The 22,044-nt window shown below is 34.7% G+C and overlaps 1 protein-coding gene across 9 annotated transcripts; it reads left to right on the top strand.

Moving 5' to 3' along the window:
- Position 1: 1 nt before the first annotated feature.
- On the top strand, positions 2 to 21,476 carry LOC138327453 (beta-alanine-activating enzyme-like). Of its 9 annotated transcripts, XM_069273544.1 has the most exons (18): positions 105 to 216; positions 1,206 to 1,390; positions 2,185 to 2,381; positions 2,968 to 3,059; positions 3,570 to 3,687; positions 3,967 to 4,181; positions 4,521 to 4,713; positions 5,254 to 5,483; positions 8,092 to 8,204; positions 8,392 to 8,570; positions 9,191 to 9,389; positions 9,782 to 9,891; positions 10,162 to 10,901; positions 11,517 to 11,668; positions 15,655 to 15,818; positions 19,722 to 19,847; positions 20,229 to 20,360; positions 20,649 to 21,476. In XM_069273544.1, the coding sequence occupies exons 3-18, from the start codon at positions 2,244 to 2,246 to the stop codon at positions 21,444 to 21,446; spliced, it is 3,699 nt and encodes a 1,232-aa protein (XP_069129645.1). In that variant the 5' UTR covers positions 105 to 216; positions 1,206 to 1,390; positions 2,185 to 2,243; the 3' UTR covers positions 21,447 to 21,476. The 9 variants fall into 9 exon arrangements, 7 of the variants coding, with proteins under 7 accessions (XP_069129652.1, XP_069129651.1, XP_069129645.1 ...); XM_069273551.1 differs by lacking the exons at positions 105 to 216; positions 1,206 to 1,390 and adding an exon at positions 2 to 58; XM_069273550.1 differs by lacking the exon at positions 1,206 to 1,390 and having other exon boundaries at positions 3 to 142.
- The last annotated feature ends 568 nt before the right edge of the window (positions 21,477 to 22,044 follow it).

Here is a 22,044-nt window from a genome sequence, read left to right as displayed (position 1 = left end):
CCGGAACAATGACCGGCGACCCCAGTCTGTACTCTTCGGACTTTATCAAGATAACTATGTGAATATGTCCCGATGAACTCCGATAGGATCAGTCAATACATTAGGCTGCAAGTTCGTCTTCCTGTCCACAGGGACTTGTAACGTAGATTGTGAGAAAGTCTGCTGTGTATACATGTGTACTATATATACTATATAAAAACGGCTCGCTTGGAAGAGGTACACCTGCCTCTACAAAAGTCGCCCGTATTCCGTCAAACATTGATAAATATGTACATATTTGATACCAATATATTCTTAAATAAATTTTCGACATGGAAAACACAACTTCAAACACGACATAATATATTAACATACCTTTATTTCACTATGAACGTGGAAAATGAAGTCAGATATCACTGATGTCGTTTTGCATGTCCACTGAAATCTAGGTTAAACACGTTTGTGTGGATATTGTGTACCCCATAACCGGACCCGGACTGGAAACACCATATACCCGGTGTCTGTACACTAAAAGCTACAATATCAATGTGGTAACGGTCAAGTACAACATTAGAGTCTCCATTTAAGTTTGATTCTTCAATTAATGATATATGCATCTCAAATAAAGGTTCTTCTAAGAACCTAAACCGTGAAACTTAATTTATACAGAGTCTGAGTACAGAATTTCAGTGTAGTATCGGGTCAGGGCGAGTACACCAAAAAGGTACCCATCATCAATTACAATATGGCGGATTATACGAACAAGAGTCGAGGGCTGGATAAAAAAAAGTGTGATTCCTCGCTTAGTTGTTGGATTGGATTAATGAAAGAGTAATCAGAGATAGCCTATTTGTATTTGCAATGGGAAAATATCACCAGAAAGTGAAATGAATGCATACAAAATTTGTTACAAGGGAATATGAGTACTTTTGACCTAGATTTTACTGGACAGGCAAAACGACATCGGTGATAGCTGACTGCATTTTCCACGTTCATAGTGAAATAAAGGTATGTTGATATACTATTTCGTGTCTGAAGTTGTGTTTTCCATGTCGAAAATTTATTTAAGAATATATTGGTATTAAATATGTACATATTTATCAATGTTTGACGGAATACGGGCGACTTTTGTAGAGGCAGGTGTACCTGAATCGCTGTGGTCGGATCGCTGTAAGCTAGTTCTAGCTTGTGAAGATCCATCGTGGTCATTTAATTACTGGTTACAGTTTCAACTGTCACTTCACTCCAAGCGAGCCGTTGGTTCCCTTGTCCTTTTATACAGTATATAGTACACATGTATACACAGCAGACTTTCTCACAACCTACGTTACAAGTCCCTGTGTTCCTGTCAAATAACTGAGGTCCTTATACTCCAACAATGTTAGTGGTGTAAAAGGAGCGGGTCGGTGTGGTTTGTAAATAGTGTTAATTAAATACCGTCTCTGTCACTCAGCTGACGTGCATGCTTCTGGCTCAGTCGGTAGATAACATTTTTTGCAAATGTAGCCTGTTAATTATATTACTATTTATCGTTAAATTAAGATTCCAAATTTAGTCGCCTTTCACGATCATGCAGTGGGGCAGCAGGCATAATTTTAAAATCTTACCTTCAGTCTTAATGATTTAAAAGCCTACTTTCAATTTCAAGCTATCAAATCTTTGAATAATCCTAGTTTTCAGCAAAAATATTAAAATTTTTAAGGTTAAAATAGAATAAATGCTTAACTAGGTCACTGTGACAAACTTTTTGAACTTTTCATCAGTTTTCTTAACTGAACTTCACAAACCCAACATCTGCAAAAAATGTTATTTCTGTTCTAATATTTAATTAATTAGGACTTAAACAATGAAAATTTGAATTTTCACCCTTTGACCTCTGAAATTACCATGAGCCCAGAAAAAATCGGATATTCTGAATAGCATACAATATGCAGCTGACCCTAATGTATCTTCATGCAAAATATTTTGCTTATCAGTGAGTGGCCGTAAAACGGCCCAAAGTGATACCCTTCCTTTATATACTGTGACAGTGCAATCAATGCAGTATGTACCTTGAATAGTTCTTTTGAAAAAAACCCCGATACAAATACACCCTCACCGGGTAAGCTATCTTTATTTTCTTGTGGCCAAGCAAATTTTTATCCAGAAGTGTAAGATTTAGTGAATGAGGATATCAGGTAAATTTACATACATTGTACTTTTCAGATCTGATATACTGATGCCATGAGGGTGTACATTGACATTCTTGTTGTGGAGATTCCGCAATGCAGGCTATAAATACATTATTGGATATTGTTTCTCCCTACTTTACAAGCCATAAAGATGCTCCAGCTGTCAGATTTGATGACGGAGAGACCATCCTTGTGTCTACTTACTCGCAGCTTCAGAAATCAACAGACCAGGTATTAGATAATTAGCTGGTATTGAAAAAATCAATAATTCATTTGGTTTTTTACTTTTTTTTGTGTGTGTAATTAAATGTGTAAGGTAAATAAAATTATTTATTTTACTTACAAAACCTTGCACATTTAATTTCACCAAAAAAAATGATTTAACAGGGCTGTGGATATTGTGGAAATGTACTGTCCTGACAAAAGGATTTGGCCGTTGGACAAGTGAATTTTACATGCTCACTTGTCTATTGGGGAAGTAAAATTCATGAACTTGATTGAGTCCTGATCTCACTATGTTGCATTTATTGTGAAATTGACTTTCATTTCCTGCAAAACTGAATATATAGCCAGTTTATTTCTGTCAATGACAAAGCTGAGACTGGCAAAGAAACATATGGTACACAATGAGTATAAAACTATCTATTACATGTATAATAAATGACAATACAATATGTTTGTATTATAGGGGCAAAGCATATATGTGCAAGTCTTAAAGAAATATGACATATAATCTTTAAACGAGTACTTGCCCAACAGATGAGTTTTTTCATGACTCTAAATTAGTTGTTACACTCACATTTCCATAATATTGTAGGTCACTGCTGCATTACACAGGATGGAAGTTAAGGATGAAATTGTTGGAATTTGTATCTCACCATCCCAAAACTTGCCTGCTGTTCTCTTGGGGTAAATATCTCACCATCCCAAAACTTGTCTGCTGTTCTCTTGGGGTAAATATCTCACCATCCCAAAACTTGTCTGCTGTTCTCTTGGGGTAAATATCTCACCATCCCAAAACTTGTCTGCTGTTCTCTTTGGGTAAATATCTCACCATTCCCAAAACTTGTCTGCTGTTCTCTTGGGGTAAATATCTCACCATCCCAAAACTTGTCTGCTGTTCTCTTGGGGTAAATATCTCACCATCCCAAAACTTGTCTGCTGTTCTCTTGGGGTAAATATCTCACCATCCCAAAACTTGTCTGCTGTTCTCTTGAGGTAAATATCTCACCATCCCAAAACTTGTCTGCTGTTCTCTTTGGGTAAATATCTCACCATCCCAAAACTTGTCTGCTGTTCTCTTTGGGTAATTAAATAAGTGCTTATCAAATTATCTATAGTGTGTGTAACTTTCAAAAAGTTGATCATGTGTATTTGAAGTACCTTTTAGAAATGATTGATATCATTCTGTCCTTATAGAGTGCTGGGATGTGGAGCTGCCTTTTACAACTTTGAGCCAAGCTGTGTGAACTTTGCCAGGCATGTTGTCAGGGAGATGGGAGTCAGAGTTGTGTTGGTCGACCAAGATCACTTACAGGTATATACGTGTCATTTGAGGATGGTGTGTTTGAGAGGATACTATATATGATGTATTGTACATAACTGACCTGGTCCATTAACATTCATTTATAAAAGACTATATTAATGATAGGCTTGGAGGAATGATAATTTCTTAATCATATATCATTAAATGAAATCAACATAAAAATGTGATATCCAATCTCATATAAAACTGATAATTAAGACATACGTTACATTTGTTTAACACTATTTTATAAAAAAAAAAAAACACATTGATATTTTCTGCCTGTTGTAGAAGGTTGAGTCTTTGTTACTGGAGTTTGATGCTGTAGTTATGAGAGATTTATGGATGCTGGACTTTGGTCTGATACTCATCCATCTTAGAGGACAGACACAACACAAACACGCCGCTAGTCTGGCCTACTGTATCACTACCTCTGGTACTACAGGCCTGCCAAAGACTGTCCGAGTACCTCATCAGTGTATCGTACCCAACATCACACATCTCAGGTATGAATGGGTACAAATTACAAACCTAATGTATAAATAAGCTCAAATTACAGGTATGTTTATAATTTTATATTATCATAGATCTTTGTACAAAAGTGAGCAAATCACTAGTGTTGTATAATGGAGGCAATTAATTATTAATGTTCTTCATACTACATGTATTTGAAGAATTGATTTTTAATTTGGCAATTTATTTTAAGCTAAATACCACAGAATAATGTAAAATCATTTACTGTGAAATAACAACAATGCAGCTTTGATAATAAATATTTGAAACGTAACTAATCCAACAACAAACATTCCATTGCTATGCCAGGTATTTTTTTTCTTTGATTTCAGGGGAATTTTCAACATTGCTGATCATGACCTAATATTCTTAAGTTCACCTTTGACCTTCGACCCAAGCATAGTTGACATTTTTCTTGCCTTGGGAAGTGGTGCCTGTTTGTTGATAGTCCCACATGTGGTGAAGATGAAGCCAAAGTCTCTACTGCGTATGCTGTACTGCCGTCACAAGGTTACCTATTTACAGGTCTGTATGTAAATCATCTACTAGGTATACAAATTTCCTGTTTCTATGTATAGGTACTTACAAGTCAAAGAAGTAATATCAACAGTATGTTTTGAGTAAAACAGGATCCTTAGAAACGTATATCTGTAGGATACAAATTACTTCATTTAGTAAATATGCGGCAAGTAATCTTAACCTGTTGACAAAATATATCTAAAGACAGCCAGTCCAAGACACTTAAAATAAACACAGTTAGATGATATAGAATTAACAATTGAAAGTACAAGACTTAGTCTAAAGACTATTACTTGTCACAAGTCAGTTTGTATTTACTACAATGCTGCCCCTAGCTTCTAAATAAGATAGTGTTCTGCTTTCTGATTGTATTCTTCTCAGGAGTAATACTATTAATGTGAGTTGACTTTCTTCTATGCACCCTAGTCATCTGCTGTATTGACTATATCACATATGGCCACAGAAAGATCATTGTCAGTGGAATTAAAATACATATGCTTGCACTATAGATATTACAGGGTCTGATCCAATGTGTTATTGTAATAGGCCACCCCGTCCCTAGTATCAAGGATTGGCCCAGAAATGCTTGAAAAAACACTACTAGGAAGGATGTCTCATCTTAAGACTCTGGCATTTGGAGGTGAGAAGTTTCCATCTATTTCCTTACTGATGAAGTGGAGAGGTCCTGGAAATTCTACAAAGTTCTTCAACCTGTATGGAACTACAGAGGTGTCATGCTGGTCAACATGCTACGAGGTGACCCAAAAAGATTTCAGGTAAATGTTTAATCAAGTGTCATTGCTTGCTAGATTTTTCTGTCTTCAAAATTAATTTCTTTTTGGTCTTAAACAAGTTTCACAGGCTGTCATATGGACTCTTCAAAATTTTGGAATAAAAAATAGATTTCTGGATCTTCTCAAGAAGTCCTATATTATTGAGTACCTATGTAAATCTTTCTACAATCAGGAAAGTTATATGTAAATATACATATTTTACAGTAGCCTTACTGACGAGGTGTCTGACTCAGTCTCTATATTTTACAGTAGTCTTACTGATGAGGTGACTGACTCAGTCTCTATATTTTACAGTAGCCTTACTGATGAGGTGTCTGACTCAGTCTCTATATTTTACAGTAGTCTTACTGATGAGGTGACTGACTCAGCCTTTGTATTTTACAGTAGCCTTACTGACGAGGTGACTGACACAGCCTTTGTATTTTACAGTAGCCACACTGACGAGGTGACTGACTCAGTCTCTATATTTTACAGTAGTCTTACTGATGAGGTGACTGACTCAGTCTCTATATTTTACAGTAGCCTTACTGATGAGGTGTCTGACTCAGTCTCTATATTTTACAGTAGTCTTACTGATGAGGTGACTGACTCAGTCTCTATATTTTACAGTAGCCTTACTGATGAGGTGTCTGACTCAGTCTCTATATTTTACAGTAGTCTTACTGATGAGGTGACTGACTCAGCCTTTGTATTTTACAGTAGCCTTACTGACTAGGTGACTGACACAGCCTTTGTATTTTACAGTAGCCACACTGACGAGGTGACTGACTCAGTCTCTATATTTTACAGTAGTCTTACTGATGAGGTTTCTGACTCAGTCTCTATATTTTACAGTAGCCTTACTGACGAGGTGACTGACACAGCCTTTGTATTTTACAGTAGCCTTACTGACGAGGTGACTGACACAGCCTTTGTATTTTACAGTAGCCACACTGACGAGGTGACTGACTCAGTCTCTATATTTTACAGTAGCCTTACTGATGAGGTTTCTGACTCAGTCTCTATATTTTACAGTAGCCTTACTGACGAGGTGACTGACACAGCCTTTGTATTTTACAGTAGCCACACTGACGAGGTGACTGACTCAGCCTTTGTATTTTACAGAAGCCTTACTGATGAGGTGTCTGACTCAGTCTCTATATTTTACAGTAGTCTTACTGATGAGGTGACTGACTCAGCCTTTGTATTTTACAGTAGCCTTACTGACGAGGTGACTGACACAGCCTTTGTATTTTACAGTAGCCACACTGACGAGGTGACTGACTCAGCCTTTGTATTTTACAGTAGTCTTACTGATGAGGTGTCTTACTCAGTCTCTATATTTTACAGTAGCCTTACTGATGAGGTTTCTGACTAAGTCTCTATATTTTACAGTAGCCTTACTGACGAGGTGACTGACTCAGCCTTTGTATTTTACAGTAGCCTTACTGATGAGGTGACTGACTCAGACTTTGTATTTTACAGTAGTCTTACTGACGAGGTGACTGACTCAGCCTTTGTATTTTACAGTAGCCTTACTGATGAGGTGTCTGACTCAGTCTCTATATTTTACAGTGGCCTTACTGATGAGGTGACTGACTAAGTCTCTATATTTTACAGTAGCCACACTGATGAGGTGACTGACTCAGTCTCTATATTTTACAGTAGCCTTACTGATTAGGTGTCTGACTCAGTCTCCATATTTTACAGTAGCCTTACTGATGAGGTGACTGACTCAGCCTTTGTATTTTACAGTAGCCTTACTGATGAGGTGTCTGACTCAGCCTTTGTATTTTACAGTAGCCTTACTGATGAGGTTTCTGACTCAGTCTCTATATTTTACAGTAGCCTTACTGATAAGGTGACTGACTCAGCCTTTGTATTTTACAGTAGCCTTACTGATGAGGTGACTGACTCAGCCTTTGTATTTTACAGTAGCCTTACTGATGAGGTGTCTAACTCAGCCTTTGTATTTTACAGTAGCCACACAGACGAGGTGACTGACTCAGCCTTTGTATTTTACAGTAGCCTTACTGATGAGGTGTCTGACTCAGTCTCTATATTTTACAGTGGCCTTACTGATGAGGTGACTGACTAAGTCTCTATATTTTACAGTAGCCACACTGATGAGGTGTCTGACTCAGCCTTTGTATTTTACAGTAGCCACACTGACGAGGTGACTGACTCAGCCTTTGTATTTTACAGAAGCCTTACTGATGAGGTGACTGACTCAGTCTCTATATTTTACAGTAGCCTTACTGATGAGGTGTCTGACTCAGCCTTTGTATTTTACAGTAGCCACACTGACGAGGTGACTGACTCAGTCTCTATATTTTACAGTAGCCTTACTGATGAGGTTTCTGACTCAGTCTCTATATTTTACAGTAGCCTTACTGATGAGGTGTCTGACTCAGCCTTTGTATTTTACAGTAGCCTTACTGATGAGGTGTCTAACTCAGCCTTTGTATTTTACAGTAGCCACACAGACGAGGTGACTGACTCAGCCTTTGTATTTTACAGTAGCCTTACTGATGAGGTTTCTGACTAAGTCTCTATATTTTACAGTAGCCTTACTGATGAGGTGTCTGACTCAGCCTTTTGTATTTTACAGTAGCCACACTGATAACTTGCCTTTAGGACAACCATTAAGAGATACCATAGCAATAGTGCTTGGTGATAATGGCCAACAAGTGAAGGAAGGCAGAGGACAACTGTTCTTAGGAGGTGAGTTCATTTCAAAGTTTATCCTCATCATTCAGAAAACCATTAAAACATAATCAACTATTAAAAATAATGTCATACTTTGGACATGATATGATTTTAAAACAGTCATATAATTTAATTTTTGATAAAACAAATTTTCAAAATATTAATTTCTGTAATGCTTTGTTTTCCATATTTTAAATCATAGGATTAAGGAGAAGACAGTGTTACCTAGCTGGAGAGGAGCCAGACCAAAGACCACCAGTATTACGGGGTACAGGTGACACGGTCTCCATTAACAATAAAGGGGAGATAACATTTCTACACCGTACTGATGACCAGGTCAAACGCAACGGACAAAGGATCAACCTTTGTGAAATTGAAAAGGTGATATATCTATATTGTTATGTTTTAAGGACACATTCAAATGTTACAATGAATAGCAGAAGAATTAATTACGAGGGTTTTGCAATACTGGTACATAAAAAAAACATACTAGGTGAACTACGATTTACTGTTGATAAGCTCCACCTTCGATGATAGTTATGTTACAAAAATCATTTCAAAATATGACCTTACTCTCTCTGGATAGTGAAACTAGTCGACAGTAAATTTTACTTTATCCATGTCTTTTTGCTATTTCGAAATTAATGTATTATGATAGTTTATTTTGGGTTCACCAACTATCAATCAAGCTGCCCTTGTTGGTATCCCATGTGTCTTTGATTGGTATTGTTAATTGTTCATGCTCTGATATTTGCCCCTATATTGAATGTGTGTGGCTAAGAATTCTTTGACCAATTGTTACTGTATGTATTTTGCTGTTACTATAAATTGAAATCAAAAAGGAAATTTCAAATTCAAATTTGTTACCTTGACTTTTTCCATATTTAGACGATTATCAGTTATTCTTTGTAACTATGTAAATTTACTATCTAATTGTAAATTTTGTACATTGCAAACATTTCTGTAACTACATGTATTATGAATTGTTTTCCACCTGGCAGGTTGTAACAAAGCAGGAGGCTGTAGGAGATTGTAGAGTTCTATTTTACCAGAGAAAACTTATAGTTTTCGTTTTATTGAAAGAAACTAAAACCAAGACAGACTCTCAGATAGTTTTACTGTGGATACAAACTCGTCTTCCTTCCCAATACTGGCCGGATCATGTTGTCATGGTATCAGAGTTTCCTGTGACCACTCATGGTAAGGTTATAAATACTGTTTTAAATTGTGTTTATTATTGTTTCCAATTTGTAAATAAAAAATTGTAATGCTACATTTTTTTAATTTGAAAAAAAAATGATATAAAAATTATAGAACATGCAATGAACTCTTGAAATCCATTGACTAATTTTCTTTAGATAGCTAGTCACGTATTTACTAAATTTGCTTGTGTGAATGAATGTGTTTTTATATGATATCTGGCATTAACGGTAAACCTTAAAATAGAAACTAGATATTTTTGTATGATGTATTCTAACTTTGTTCTCTAAGGTTGTTTGGCTCTTTAGTGAGCTCTGGCTCCCAAAAACTGTCATGTCCTTAAATAAAACAAGTTGGAACCCATAATGACTTGTATTATATGATAATTTCAGGCAAACTAGATAAGAAAGCATTACTACAGAAACTGTGTGATGAACCTACAACAAAAAATGATAGTGTCACACCTGGGAGGATAACTGTGGTTTTGGAAACAATCTGGAAAGTAAGTCATGGTCATTGCTGAATTTTTCACACAAAATTGTTTGATTCTCACTATTGATGGTAATAACTGGTTAAGATAAATGTTTATTCAAGAGATGAGATGATATTGGTTTTATATTCATTAGTCAAGAATTAGAACTAGACAGATGTAACTGTGATTTCAAATCTGTTTGATCAAACAAAAATACTTTGGAATGAATGTAATTATTTGAAAGACACAATGGCGTTCACTTACTTAAGATATCATGTGATTGATACTTTTCTTTCCCAGGAAGTTCTTCGGACAGCTTGCCATACACCTGACGTGGATAGCAATTTTATCACAAGTGGAGGTGATAGTTTAACAGCTGTTCAATTTTCAGACAAGGTGGAGTCGTCTTTAAACATCAAACTTCCAAGACTTCTTGATTTAGTTCTACATAACACATACAAAGATATCATTACTTATATTGAAATGTGTGTCAATCGGGCAAAGTCCCCACAACAAATGTGTATGGAAAAAAGTGTGGATATTGATGAATCAGCTTTAAAAAAGGGTGGAACAGGAAATGTGAACTCGGATAATTTTGACATTGTAGTCAGTGTTTTGAATGATGAAAAGAGACAGTTTGATATATCCTCTTCTGCTGAAAGAAAAGATTTTTACAGGAAAAGAAAATATGACGATAAAAGTGAAGAAATTGATTTAGCTGATGCGGAAAACAGATGTAAGGAGTCATTAACGTTTGGAAATGAGACTGGCTATAAAATGGTTTGTGAAAATACTATTTCTTCTGTTGGAAGAGGAAATAGAGGCATCATCTGTCCTAATTTAAAAGGAGATTTGATGAGAGCAAACTGCCTTGTCAGATCAGAAAGATCTCTCTCACAAACATATGAATGTAACATAAACAGTGAACACACTAACATTGATGAAACACAAGGTCATGACAGTAATATGACCTTGGAGATCTGTTGGAAGGTCAACACAGGGAAGTGTGTTGATGCCTCACCTGTTATAGCCAGACACAGGTAATGGAGAAAATAACAATGATTAAATTGTATACTAGTAATTTTGAGTGTATTTTAACTGTAATCATCTTTCAGATGTATGTACCTTGAAATAATTTTCTTATCCTAACATTAAGATGTCTGAAAAATATTGAACAATTCGTTCTTTGAATGTAAAATTAAGTTTAAAGATGCTCCACCGCCGAGCAATAATTGGTGTTTACTCGTGCATATATATATGTCTAATTAACAAAAAAGTAATTTTAAATAATTTATTTTGCTTTTGGTGCATTCACAATCAGTACTGCATTCCATATAGAACATAGTGCCACAGATTTTTTTCAGGATGCAATTAATTATTTTTGATATTTCTATCTTTAAGTAAAATTAAAACCGCAAACTTTTCAATGGTGGTAATTATGTAAAGTGAGTAACTTTTGTAACTGAAGAAAAATAATAAATCGTCTGCTCCTGATTTTGATAAAAATGACCATTTGTCAATGGTGGAGCATCTTTAAAAAGAACTTGTGTTTGCAATTTAATTTTAAAATCAAGGTGAAATGAAAAATTGATATAGTGAGAATGTTTTTGTAACTTAAAAGTTGAGCTAAATGTGGTTGTCATTTCTGCATCTAGATCTGGAAGTAACACAGTATTTATAGGTTCCCATTCCCACAAGTTTTTTGCCATCAACTTGGAAACTGGGGAGTTACAATGGGAGATAACTCTGGGTGATAGAATAGAATCATCAGCCTGTGTCAGTATGTGTGGACAATATGTTATTGTAGGTAAGTCAACTTAGCATATATGTTATTCTATAAAATAAATACTTGTTGAATAATGTTGATTTATTACAGATATACATACTGTAAAAACTTAATCTGCACATTTTACTTTGCTGAAATAAAATTTAAAGTATGCAAATTGAAATAGAGAAGGTTTAAACATTTACGAGCAAAAAAACCGTTCAATTTATGGCGCTGCCGATCGGTATATGATAAATGTTCATATGATGTTGCTGAAAGATTTATTTTTTATGTACATGTATAGCTAGAATACTGTGTATGTGTCTTTTGTAACCATAAACATTGTTTATATAAATGCATGGTTTTCCCAATAGGATGTTATAACATTGTATATATAAATGCTTGGTTTTCCCTATAGGATGTTTTAACATTGTTTATATTAAAATGCTTGGTTTTCCCTATAGGATGTTTTAACATTGTTTATATTAAAATGCATGGTTTTCCCTATAGGGTGCTATAACATTTTTAGGTCACCTGAGACGAAGTCTCAAGTGACCTATTCTAATCGCCTTTTGTCCGTCGTCGTGCGTTGTATGTCCGTAAACAATTTACATTTTCGTCTTCTTCTCCAAAACTGCTGAAGCAATTTCAATGAAATTTTGCACAAACCTTCTAAGGCATAAGGCCAATCAAAATTGTGAATTATATGGTCCCCACCCCCCAGGGGGCTGTGGGAGGGACCAAAAGGGGTAAAATTGAGTAAAATTTCAAAAATCTTCTTCTCTACTCACAGATGTGGTAGAATCAAATACTCTTAATAGATAGAAAGGTCTTAATGTCCTTTACAAAATTGTGAATTATATGACCCTGGGGTCTCTAGTTTGCCCCTGGGGAGGGGGTTAAGTTTACTATAGTTTATAGTGGGAAAACACATTTTTGCGCATTATTTGGTCATTTGTAATAGGAAATGAGTCAAATGTTGTCAGAATTATCAGTATGAGATGGCCATTTAATCCTATTAACAAATTTTCTATGACTGACCCCCAGGGGCCTTAGGGGCGGGGTCAAAATGGGTCAAATAGGCTAAAACTTCAAAAATCTTCTTCTGAAATTCTGGAAATGGTAGAATCAAATACTTTTCATAAATAGAAAGGTCTTGAGGTCCTTTACAAAAATTGTGAATTATATGACCCTGGGGTCTCACGTTTCCCCCTGGGGAGGGGGTCAAGTTTACTATAGTTTATATAGGGAAAACACATTTATGAGCATGTTTTGCTCAATTTTCATTGGAAACGAGTCAAACTTGGTTAGAATTATTAGCCTGAGATAGCATTTTAATATCATATCAATATTTGTCCTGGCCGACCCTCTGGGGTTAGAAGGGTGGGGCTAAAAAAAAGGGTCAAATAGGCTAAAACTTCAAAAATATTCTTTTAAAATTCTGGAAATGGTATATTCAAATACACTTTATAGATGAAAAGGTCTTAAAGTTTGTTTATAAAAATTGTAAATTATATGACCCTGGGGTCTCACGTTTCCCCTTGGGGAGTGGGTCAAGTTTACAATAGTTTACATAAGAAAAACACATTAATGAGCATTTTTTGCTCAATTTTCATAGGAAATAAGTCAAACTTGGTTAGAATTATTGGCCTGAGATAGCATTTTAATATCAAATCCACATTGGTCCTGGCCGACTCCCTGGGGGCAGAGGGACGGGGCAAAAAAAGGGTCAAATAGGCTAAAACTTCAAAAATCTTCTAAAATTCTGGATATAGTAGAATCAAATAATTATAGATGGAAAGGTCTTAAGGTGTGTTATAAAATTGTGAATTATATGACCTTGGGGTCTCACGTTACCCCCTGGGGAGGGGTCAAGTTTACTTTAGTTTATATAGGAAAAACATTTTTGTGAACATTATTTGCCCAATTTTCGTAGGAAATTAGTCAAACTTGATTAGAATTATTAGCCTAAGATATAGCATTTTAACATCCATATCCGTCCTCGATGACCCCCTGGGGGACCAGAGGGGCCGGACCAAACAGGGTAAAAATGATTAAAATTTAAAAAAATACCTCTGAGTTCACATGTTTGATGGAAGCAATTACTCTTCATAGTCTAAAAAGTCAAATTTATAAATCACTGACCAACTTCAAGGCCCAGCATATAGTGTTTATATGTCTTCAATTTGTTTCATTATTTGTTTCATTATATATTCTAACTCAGGTGACCGTTTAGGCCCATGGGCCTCTTGTTAATATAAATGCTTGGTTTTCCCTATAGGATGTTATAGCATTATAGCATTGTTTATATATAAATGCATGGTTTTCCCTATAGGATGTTACAACATTGTATATATAAATGCTTGGTTTTCCGTAAAGGATGTTATATAGAGATTGAACAGTGTTTTGATTGCGTTAAAGGTGGTATGAACGCAATGGGATACAGACATATTCAATGTAGCGCGTTAGCGCTACATGTAGAATATGTCTGTATCCCATTGCGTTCATACCACCTTTAACGCAATCAAAACACTGTTCAATCTTTATATTTACATAAATAAGTCTACTTTTACGTCAAATTTAAAACTGTGATGGTTGCTAAGTTGGGTAACTACGGTAGTCAGGATGACCGAAGATATAGTTCCGATTGCTGAATGTTATAGCTGCAGTTTGATTTGAAATATAACAATGACACCTTTAATTATTTTTAAATTACCTGGTATATTTTTTTCCAATTTGATAATGTATCAATAATGTCCATTTTGAATAAAAATTGAGATAACCGAGGCGGATCGACTACCGGTATCGTTGTCAGGGTAGTGATGCGGTCCGAAGTGGAGCGAGCCGCCATATTTGATTTTCAACCGAGGAAAGTAACTGTGAAATAGTCTGTTGATCAAATGGTATGACTGTTGAGATGCTGAATGTTTCTAATGTATGTATCGGTCTACGTACGCGATATAGACAAAACATTTCATAGTCACGACTTATTATTTTATTGTACGGATGATAGACAAGTGTTTGTATGGTGTGTGACTGACTTAACTATGGAATTCCTTGAACATTCCTGAGGAAAGCCCCCGGTTGTAGACTCGACCAGCGATTCTTTTTGTTGTTTATTACCGTTACAATGCTTGAACACATATTCTGTTTTGATGTCAAAATACATTTTAATTGGATCTAATAACAACTCTTTATTATTATTTTGAATCCGATAACGATGAAACTTTGTTTACATTTCATACAGTAGGCCAACCGAGTAGGCTGTGCCGCCTAAGGATCAGTCTTGAGACAAATAGTAGACCGAAATCGTTTTTTAGTTTATTATTAATTCAAAGCAAATCTGTCATCTGTGAAAAGGTAAAATGTAAATTAAGTAATTATAGTTTATTTAGATTATCATATGACGCAAAATCTTACCGAAGCGTGAACTAGAAATAGTCCGATCCTACTTTGGGTTTGTATTCATACGTCGTTGCGTTTACGCTAATTTGAACGCAACTCCACTCCCGTTGACTATATAGAGGCATATGTAAATATAACATTTTATATACAAATGCTTGGTTTTCCCTATAGGATGTTATAACATTGTTTATATAAATGCGTGGTTTTCCCTATAGGATGTTATAACAATGTATATATAAATGCATGGTTTTCCCTATAGGATGTTATAACAATGTATATATAAATGCTTGGTTTTCCCTAAAGGATGTTATAACATTATATATAAATGCTTGTTTTTCCGTAAAGGATGTTATAACATTGTATATACAAATGCTTGGTTTTCCCTATAGGATATTATAACATTGTTTATATTGTTTATATAAATGCATGGTTTTCCCTATAGGATGTTATAACATTGTATATATTAAAATGCATGGTTTTCCCTATAAGATGCTATAATATTGTATATGTGAATGTATGGTTTTCCATATAGGATGTTACAACATTGTATATATAAATGCATGGTTTTTCCCTATAGGATGTTATAACATTGTATAATATAAATGCATGGTTTTTCCCTTTAGGATGTTATGATTGGTCTGTTTATGTGGTGGAGAGATTGACAGGAGATATTTGGTGGAAGTATAAAACTGGGGCAGAGGTCAAAAGTTCGCCAGCTGTTGACCCTCAAACATCATTGGTCTACATCGGGTCACATGATAAACATCTCCATGCTTTAGATATAAAGGTAAGTTAGGTGGAAGTAACTGTTGTGGAGAAATAGTGTTTAAAAGAATCAGTTGAGGGTAAATAAAGATATCGCTGCTTTATTTGATCTTTAAAGATGACCAATAGAGTATTATGCATTTCTAGATCGCTTTGCATTGATTACTGTACACCAACTTACAAATTTAACTAATAAACAAAGCTATTTCTAAGTAATTATGTCCCCCAAAAGAAGTGGGGGACATATTGTTTTTGCTTGGGTTCTAATTATTATTATTTCTTCCACTTTCTTCCGCCAGAATGGTTTCCGACACTTTTCTCAGGAACTACTGAGCCGATGATCATGAAACTTGGTATACATACTCCATCGGGTGTGGGGTGGTGCATAAAGGCTTTTTTCCGGAACCAGAAGTCCAAGATGGGCGCCAGGGCCCATTTCCTGTTTTCAGGTTTCGGTCTCCGATCTCGATGAAAATTGGTATATAGGGGTTTTAAGGGATGGCGAACAACATGCAAACATTTTCTTGAAGATTTTGCTATTCCAAGATGGCCACTGGCTCATTTAATTTCCTGTTTTTCAGGTTTCGGTCTCCGATCTCAATGAAAATTGGTCTATAGGGGTTTTAAGGGATGGCGAAGAACATGCAAATATTTTCGTAAAGATTTTGCTATTCCAAGATGGCCACTGGCTCATTTAATTTCCTGTTTTTCAGGTTTCGGTCTCCGATCTCAATGAAAATTGGTCTATAGGGGTTTTAAGGGATGGCGAAGAACATGCAAATATTTTCGTAAAGATTTTGGTATTCCAAGATCGCCGCTGGGCTAATTTTCTGCATTTATATTTTGGTCTCTGATTTCAGTGAAAATTAGTATACATATATGGGTATTAAGGAATTCTGATCAATATGATAAAAAATGAAAAATTATCGCAGGGCCAACTTCCTGTTTTCAAATTTTCGTTTGCAATTCATTGAAAATCGGTAAATGGGGGTTTAAACTTAAAATTTTAAGGGATGCCATGCAGTCATGATCACTGGCAAATCGATTCCTCTGAAAATAGACTTGTTTTAGGTATGTACATTTTAGGAGACCCTAAATTCCTATATAAAAGTAAATCAAAATTCTCCGAAGATGTTCATACACTGTGCAACTACATTCTTGATTTGTTGCAGGTGGGGATGGGAGGGGGAGGGAGGGGATCGTTTGAGGGATTATGTAATGGTGTCCATTACAATGAGTATATATGTTTATTTTCGAATTGTTATTGCTTAGGAAATATTCAAAATGTAATTGCATACAAAATGAAGATGGTTTACAGCACACTTTGGGCAGAACGACGTGTATTGGATGTCAAATATATATGGTTATAGCAATATACACATATGTATCATTCTTATTCTATAATAGTCCAGTAAAGATAGGGTGTTACCCCAAAATATTTGCAACAGAAATTTTTCTTTGTTTTTCATACAGATCTGACTTTGTTTAATACAAGAAAAGAAGTCGCCACAAATGAAAATTTGGGAAAGCGTTTTTCTTGACCCCAAAAAAATCAGAAAAAATAAGGATATTTTCATAATTTGCCAACTTTGAAGCCAAATATAAACTTACATGGTTATCATAAGATACTAGAAAATTACTGTATGGGAAGAACGTTATAAGGACAGCACAGATTGCCAAAAACATAAGTTGAAATCAACATAGGAAAAAAGTATGACAACACGAAAATTGCATAATTATGTCCTTGTAACAGCCAAATATGCTTTTACTGTATTGTTAAGATAAAAAATTGTTATTATCAACAACACAATTGATACTCATTTTGGTGGAATCTTTTTAAATAAAACTTGTTGATTAAAGGCTTTAAAAGTAAAACATTTTACTTTCACTACCTGAGATAACATGGTTGCTCAAAGTTGGTCTTTTGGCCTTTTCTAATGATATTTGAAGTCCAAATTACATATTATGTCTTGTTTTATTCAGTAAGTACCGTTTCAAGTGTTTAGATAGTTATTAATTCAGATTCTATGTAGGCTATACTCACCTAAAAGAGACAACTATATCGAGATATCCCCAAATATAAAAGACGTGAAGTCAACCAAATCCTCATTTAGTGCCAATTTGACTAAACTTCTCTAATTGGCGAAGTCCTTAAGTTGAGATACATGTATCAAAAATATTAATATCTATTTTGTGACTAATCATATTGCAAAAATCCTTTGGCAGATATTTCCACCATAATGGAGCGTTCTTTATAAAGTGAGATTAAAGTTTCTTTTTGGTCAATTATTTGAACAGGACAGTTTTTCGTTTTTCCATAACGGAAGCGGATGGGGGTTACATAATTTTCAATGAGATAAAGAAATAAAATAAAAGTTCAATTTCAATTTTATAGCTGAAAATCATCACAGTTCTGATTTATTAACTGGCAAAATTTTATGACAAACGAATAAAGCATATTCGAAAAAATAAGATTTTTGTATTGCAGATTTATGGACTATTTTGGTATCCAGCCAAATTAACGTGATAGGAAGTTTTTAATCTTAAATAAGATGTGCATATTTATACCGTTTTTACAACAAATGATCAAAATAACAAGTACAAAATATACAAAAAAGGATATAACATATTTGGAAGCATTTGCTTTTTTATTTTTCGAAATATTAACTACCAAAATGGGTGTTTTGTCAAAAATCTTAAGTATACAAATGCTTCAAATTGGCACAATCAGTCAACTTGACAAGTTAATATTTAGTTTTTTTCTAGCTAATGTATTATCGATCATGCATTAATATAAAAGAAAAGGTAACCCTTTAAGATGTTCAGGGTAAGATTTTATAAATATTTGCATCTAAAATGAACAAAAATGGTAATACTAGCTAAATTCAAAAGGTTTTGAACCGTTTTCATCCTTCTTTATTTCTTGGATTGACTGGAATTATTGTATTATTTCAACTTATTTGTACTAACCTAATGTTTGTCTTACTATATACCCGATTTCATATTTCAAGTATTGCAAAAATAGCAGATATTGTACTTTAAAAGTGGTCAAAAGTGTGATTTCTTTATATTTTCTTATTTTTCGGGTTTTGAAATTACTTTCCGAACATATGTTTTTTGGCGACTTTTTTCATGGTAAAATACTAAGATCCTCCAACCCAAAAAGCAGAAAACAAATTCTGTTGCAATTATTTGGAGGTTAGGCCTCTATTTTTCGTATTTTTACTAGACTATAGATATATAAACAACTTGTATCAATGTTTACGTCATATAATAGGCCAGTTGAATTATATCTCTGGAATATGTCTACAAAAGTATTGACTTTACAGAAATTAATTACATTAGCAATGCCAGTGAGGATGTCTTCAGTACACTCCTGATATTACATTAGAGCCGGGAGTTGTTTAATCAAGATCATTATTTACATCATGGGTAATCTAGTGAACGATACATAGGCAATAACCTTGTTGTATGATATGATAGTATGATATTTTGTATTTGTTTCATTGATCTGACATGGTTGTCTAACACCTTTGCATTACACCATTACAGTACCAATGTTAGAATATGGCTTCCCTGGAACAAATCTCCTTAGTGTGTGTTAGAGTTTATTTGTGTCAATGTCAAGGACAGTGTTGATACAATGCTTAATGATAAAAGCATGCCACTGAACATATCAAATAATGTAAGGATTTAAGTCTCATCCTGTTCTTACCTTTGTAGACAAGGACGTGCATGTGTTAGACTTGTATTGATAAAGGCATATAACTGAACATATTAAATAATGTAAGGATTTAAGCCTCATCCTGTTCGTACCTTTGTAGACTAGGACGTGCCTGTTTAAGATGTGTATTGATAAAGGCATATAACTGAACATATTAAATAATGTAAGGATTTAAGCCTCATTCTGTTCTTACCTTTGTAGGCTAGGACGTGCCTGTTTAAGACTTACTTGGGAGGTGGTAGTATTTTCTCGTCTCCTTCTGTGAGTTCTACACTCCACACTGTCTATGTGGGCACTCTGTCTGGTGCTCTGTCTGCTGTCAACTCGGTGAGTGCTGGTGGAAAGCAAAAGGAAATAGGAACATTCCTCATAAAAATATAATTCTCAGCTTTAAATGGTCTTTAATGATTCCCTCATTTCATTGTTACCATAGGTAAAAGAAATCTTTGTTTAATGTGTACTTCTTAATTCTGCAATCAAATGATCTCTAGCTTTTAGTTTATGCCTAAGCGATAAAATATCTTCAAATTTCTGAAATACAAATTAATGTATAAATAAGCTGAAATACTGGTATACACATGTTATCAAAAGCAAGATTTGGATTAGGATTCAATTCTATTAAAATACAAAGAAAAAAATCAAAGTTTGAATGTAGAGAGATCGGTAGCTATGGTAATGGAATGCTTACTTAATGACTTTATTTTGTAGAGGACTGGATACATCCTATGGACATATGACTGTAAGAAACCTTTATTTTCCTCCCCTTGTGTGTCACAGGATGGTTTATATATTGGCTGTGTGGATGGTTCTATGTATCATCTGTCACTAGACGGTAAACTGGTACGTTTTCTTCCTACAAGGAGACACTAATATATTAGATGTACATGTCTCTTTAAACATGACTTTATTGTATACAATTGGTATTTCTTAATTTATATCTATTACTAGGCGTTAATTTTTAAAATACATTGTTTATGAGGAATACAATAACTGAATTTTTAATTCCTTTTCAGTTAATGGTTGATGGTTTGATTGTATCTTTTATTTTCAGTTTGATACTAGATGCTTTCACGAATAACCCGGTGTATTCGTTTGTTGATACTGAAATGATTTTTCTTTACGATCCAGGTGTGGTCGTTTGCTACTACGGCTCCAGTGTTTTCTTCACCTGTTATCTGTCAAGAAGAAGATTTAATGTGTACAAATAAGTTAACCAATCAGTTGGCTATATTTGGGTCACATGATCACTGTGTATACTTTCTGTCACATGATGGCACGTTATTATGGAAGAGGAAGTTAGACTCTCCTGTTTATTCCACACCATTTTGTTTTAATTTGATAAATGATGAATATTGGCCGGTATCTCCGATTTCTTCAGATAAAAACAATATTTCATTTAAAGAGAAATTTGATAATGTAAATACAGATGGTCATATCCTTCTAAACGTGGACAAAATGACTGAGGTTAAAACAAAATCAAACTCCCAGGAAATGCATTACAGCAATGCTGGCAAATCAGCCAAGAAAAACAATCAGTGTGAGTGGGAAGAGAGTGAAGTATCCATCGGACAGTTACAAGATGACATTAGTACGGAAAATGAGACACGCACAGAAGATCTTAAAACATTATCTAGCGACCGTCAGCAACATACTACGACACAAAAAACAGATGCAGTAAAATGCCATGGTAACGGGCAAAGTCTCACCTCTGACATTTGGTCAGGTTATTCGCGTGACATGACATTATGTGTGATTGCTACAACAACAGGAAGTGTCCATGTCTTTGACATGCGTTTGGGACATGAACTGGGCATGTGTAAACTCCCGGGGGAGGTGTTTTCATCTCCTGTAGTGTGTGGACGAAATATCGTGATTGGTTGTCGTGACGACTTTGTGTATTGTCTTCGTATAAACCCGGCTACCTGAAACATTAAAAAAATGGTTCTGTAAGTTAGAGCTGACGTCTTAGACTACTTTGTTTAAGACACAATTTATTTATTGAAACACACTACATTGTATGAGAAGATGAGGGTAATACTGACCAATTTTAGTTTAAAACTGGTAAAATAAACGTAGATAAAAACTGCAATACTGAATTCTTTTAGCATAATATAAAACTGGCGAAACACTGATGATAGTATAGAAAACCGATATACATGTAGATTATTGTACAAATACAGGTCGACACCTTCAGAATTTTCTACTTTTTAATGCACCTTGATAAACTTTTAATTAAAATTGGGCATATTACATCAGAAATATTGCATTGCTGCTACATTGAACATTTGAATTGATTTGATAGTGAAATAAGTTTTGATGAATTATGAATAAGCTTGTCAACATCAAATGAAAATCAGTGTTGGGCTAGATGTATTTAGTACAGCTGAAATTTAATGGTATTATCTCACTAAACAAAATCTAGAAAAAGAGACAGAAAAAATGCTGTCGGAAATAGTTTCCGTGCGATAACTTAAGTATTTTTTCAACCAAATTTGGTATATTGCTTTATATCAATGTGATGTCG

This window comes from Argopecten irradians, chromosome 7, assembly GCF_041381155.1.
Source record: "Argopecten irradians isolate NY chromosome 7, Ai_NY, whole genome shotgun sequence".
In the NCBI taxonomy this organism is placed as follows: Eukaryota; Metazoa; Mollusca; class Bivalvia; order Pectinida; family Pectinidae; genus Argopecten; species Argopecten irradians.
The sequence above is the reverse complement of the archived record's forward strand: the minus strand, read 5'-3'. Positions and strand labels throughout refer to the sequence as shown.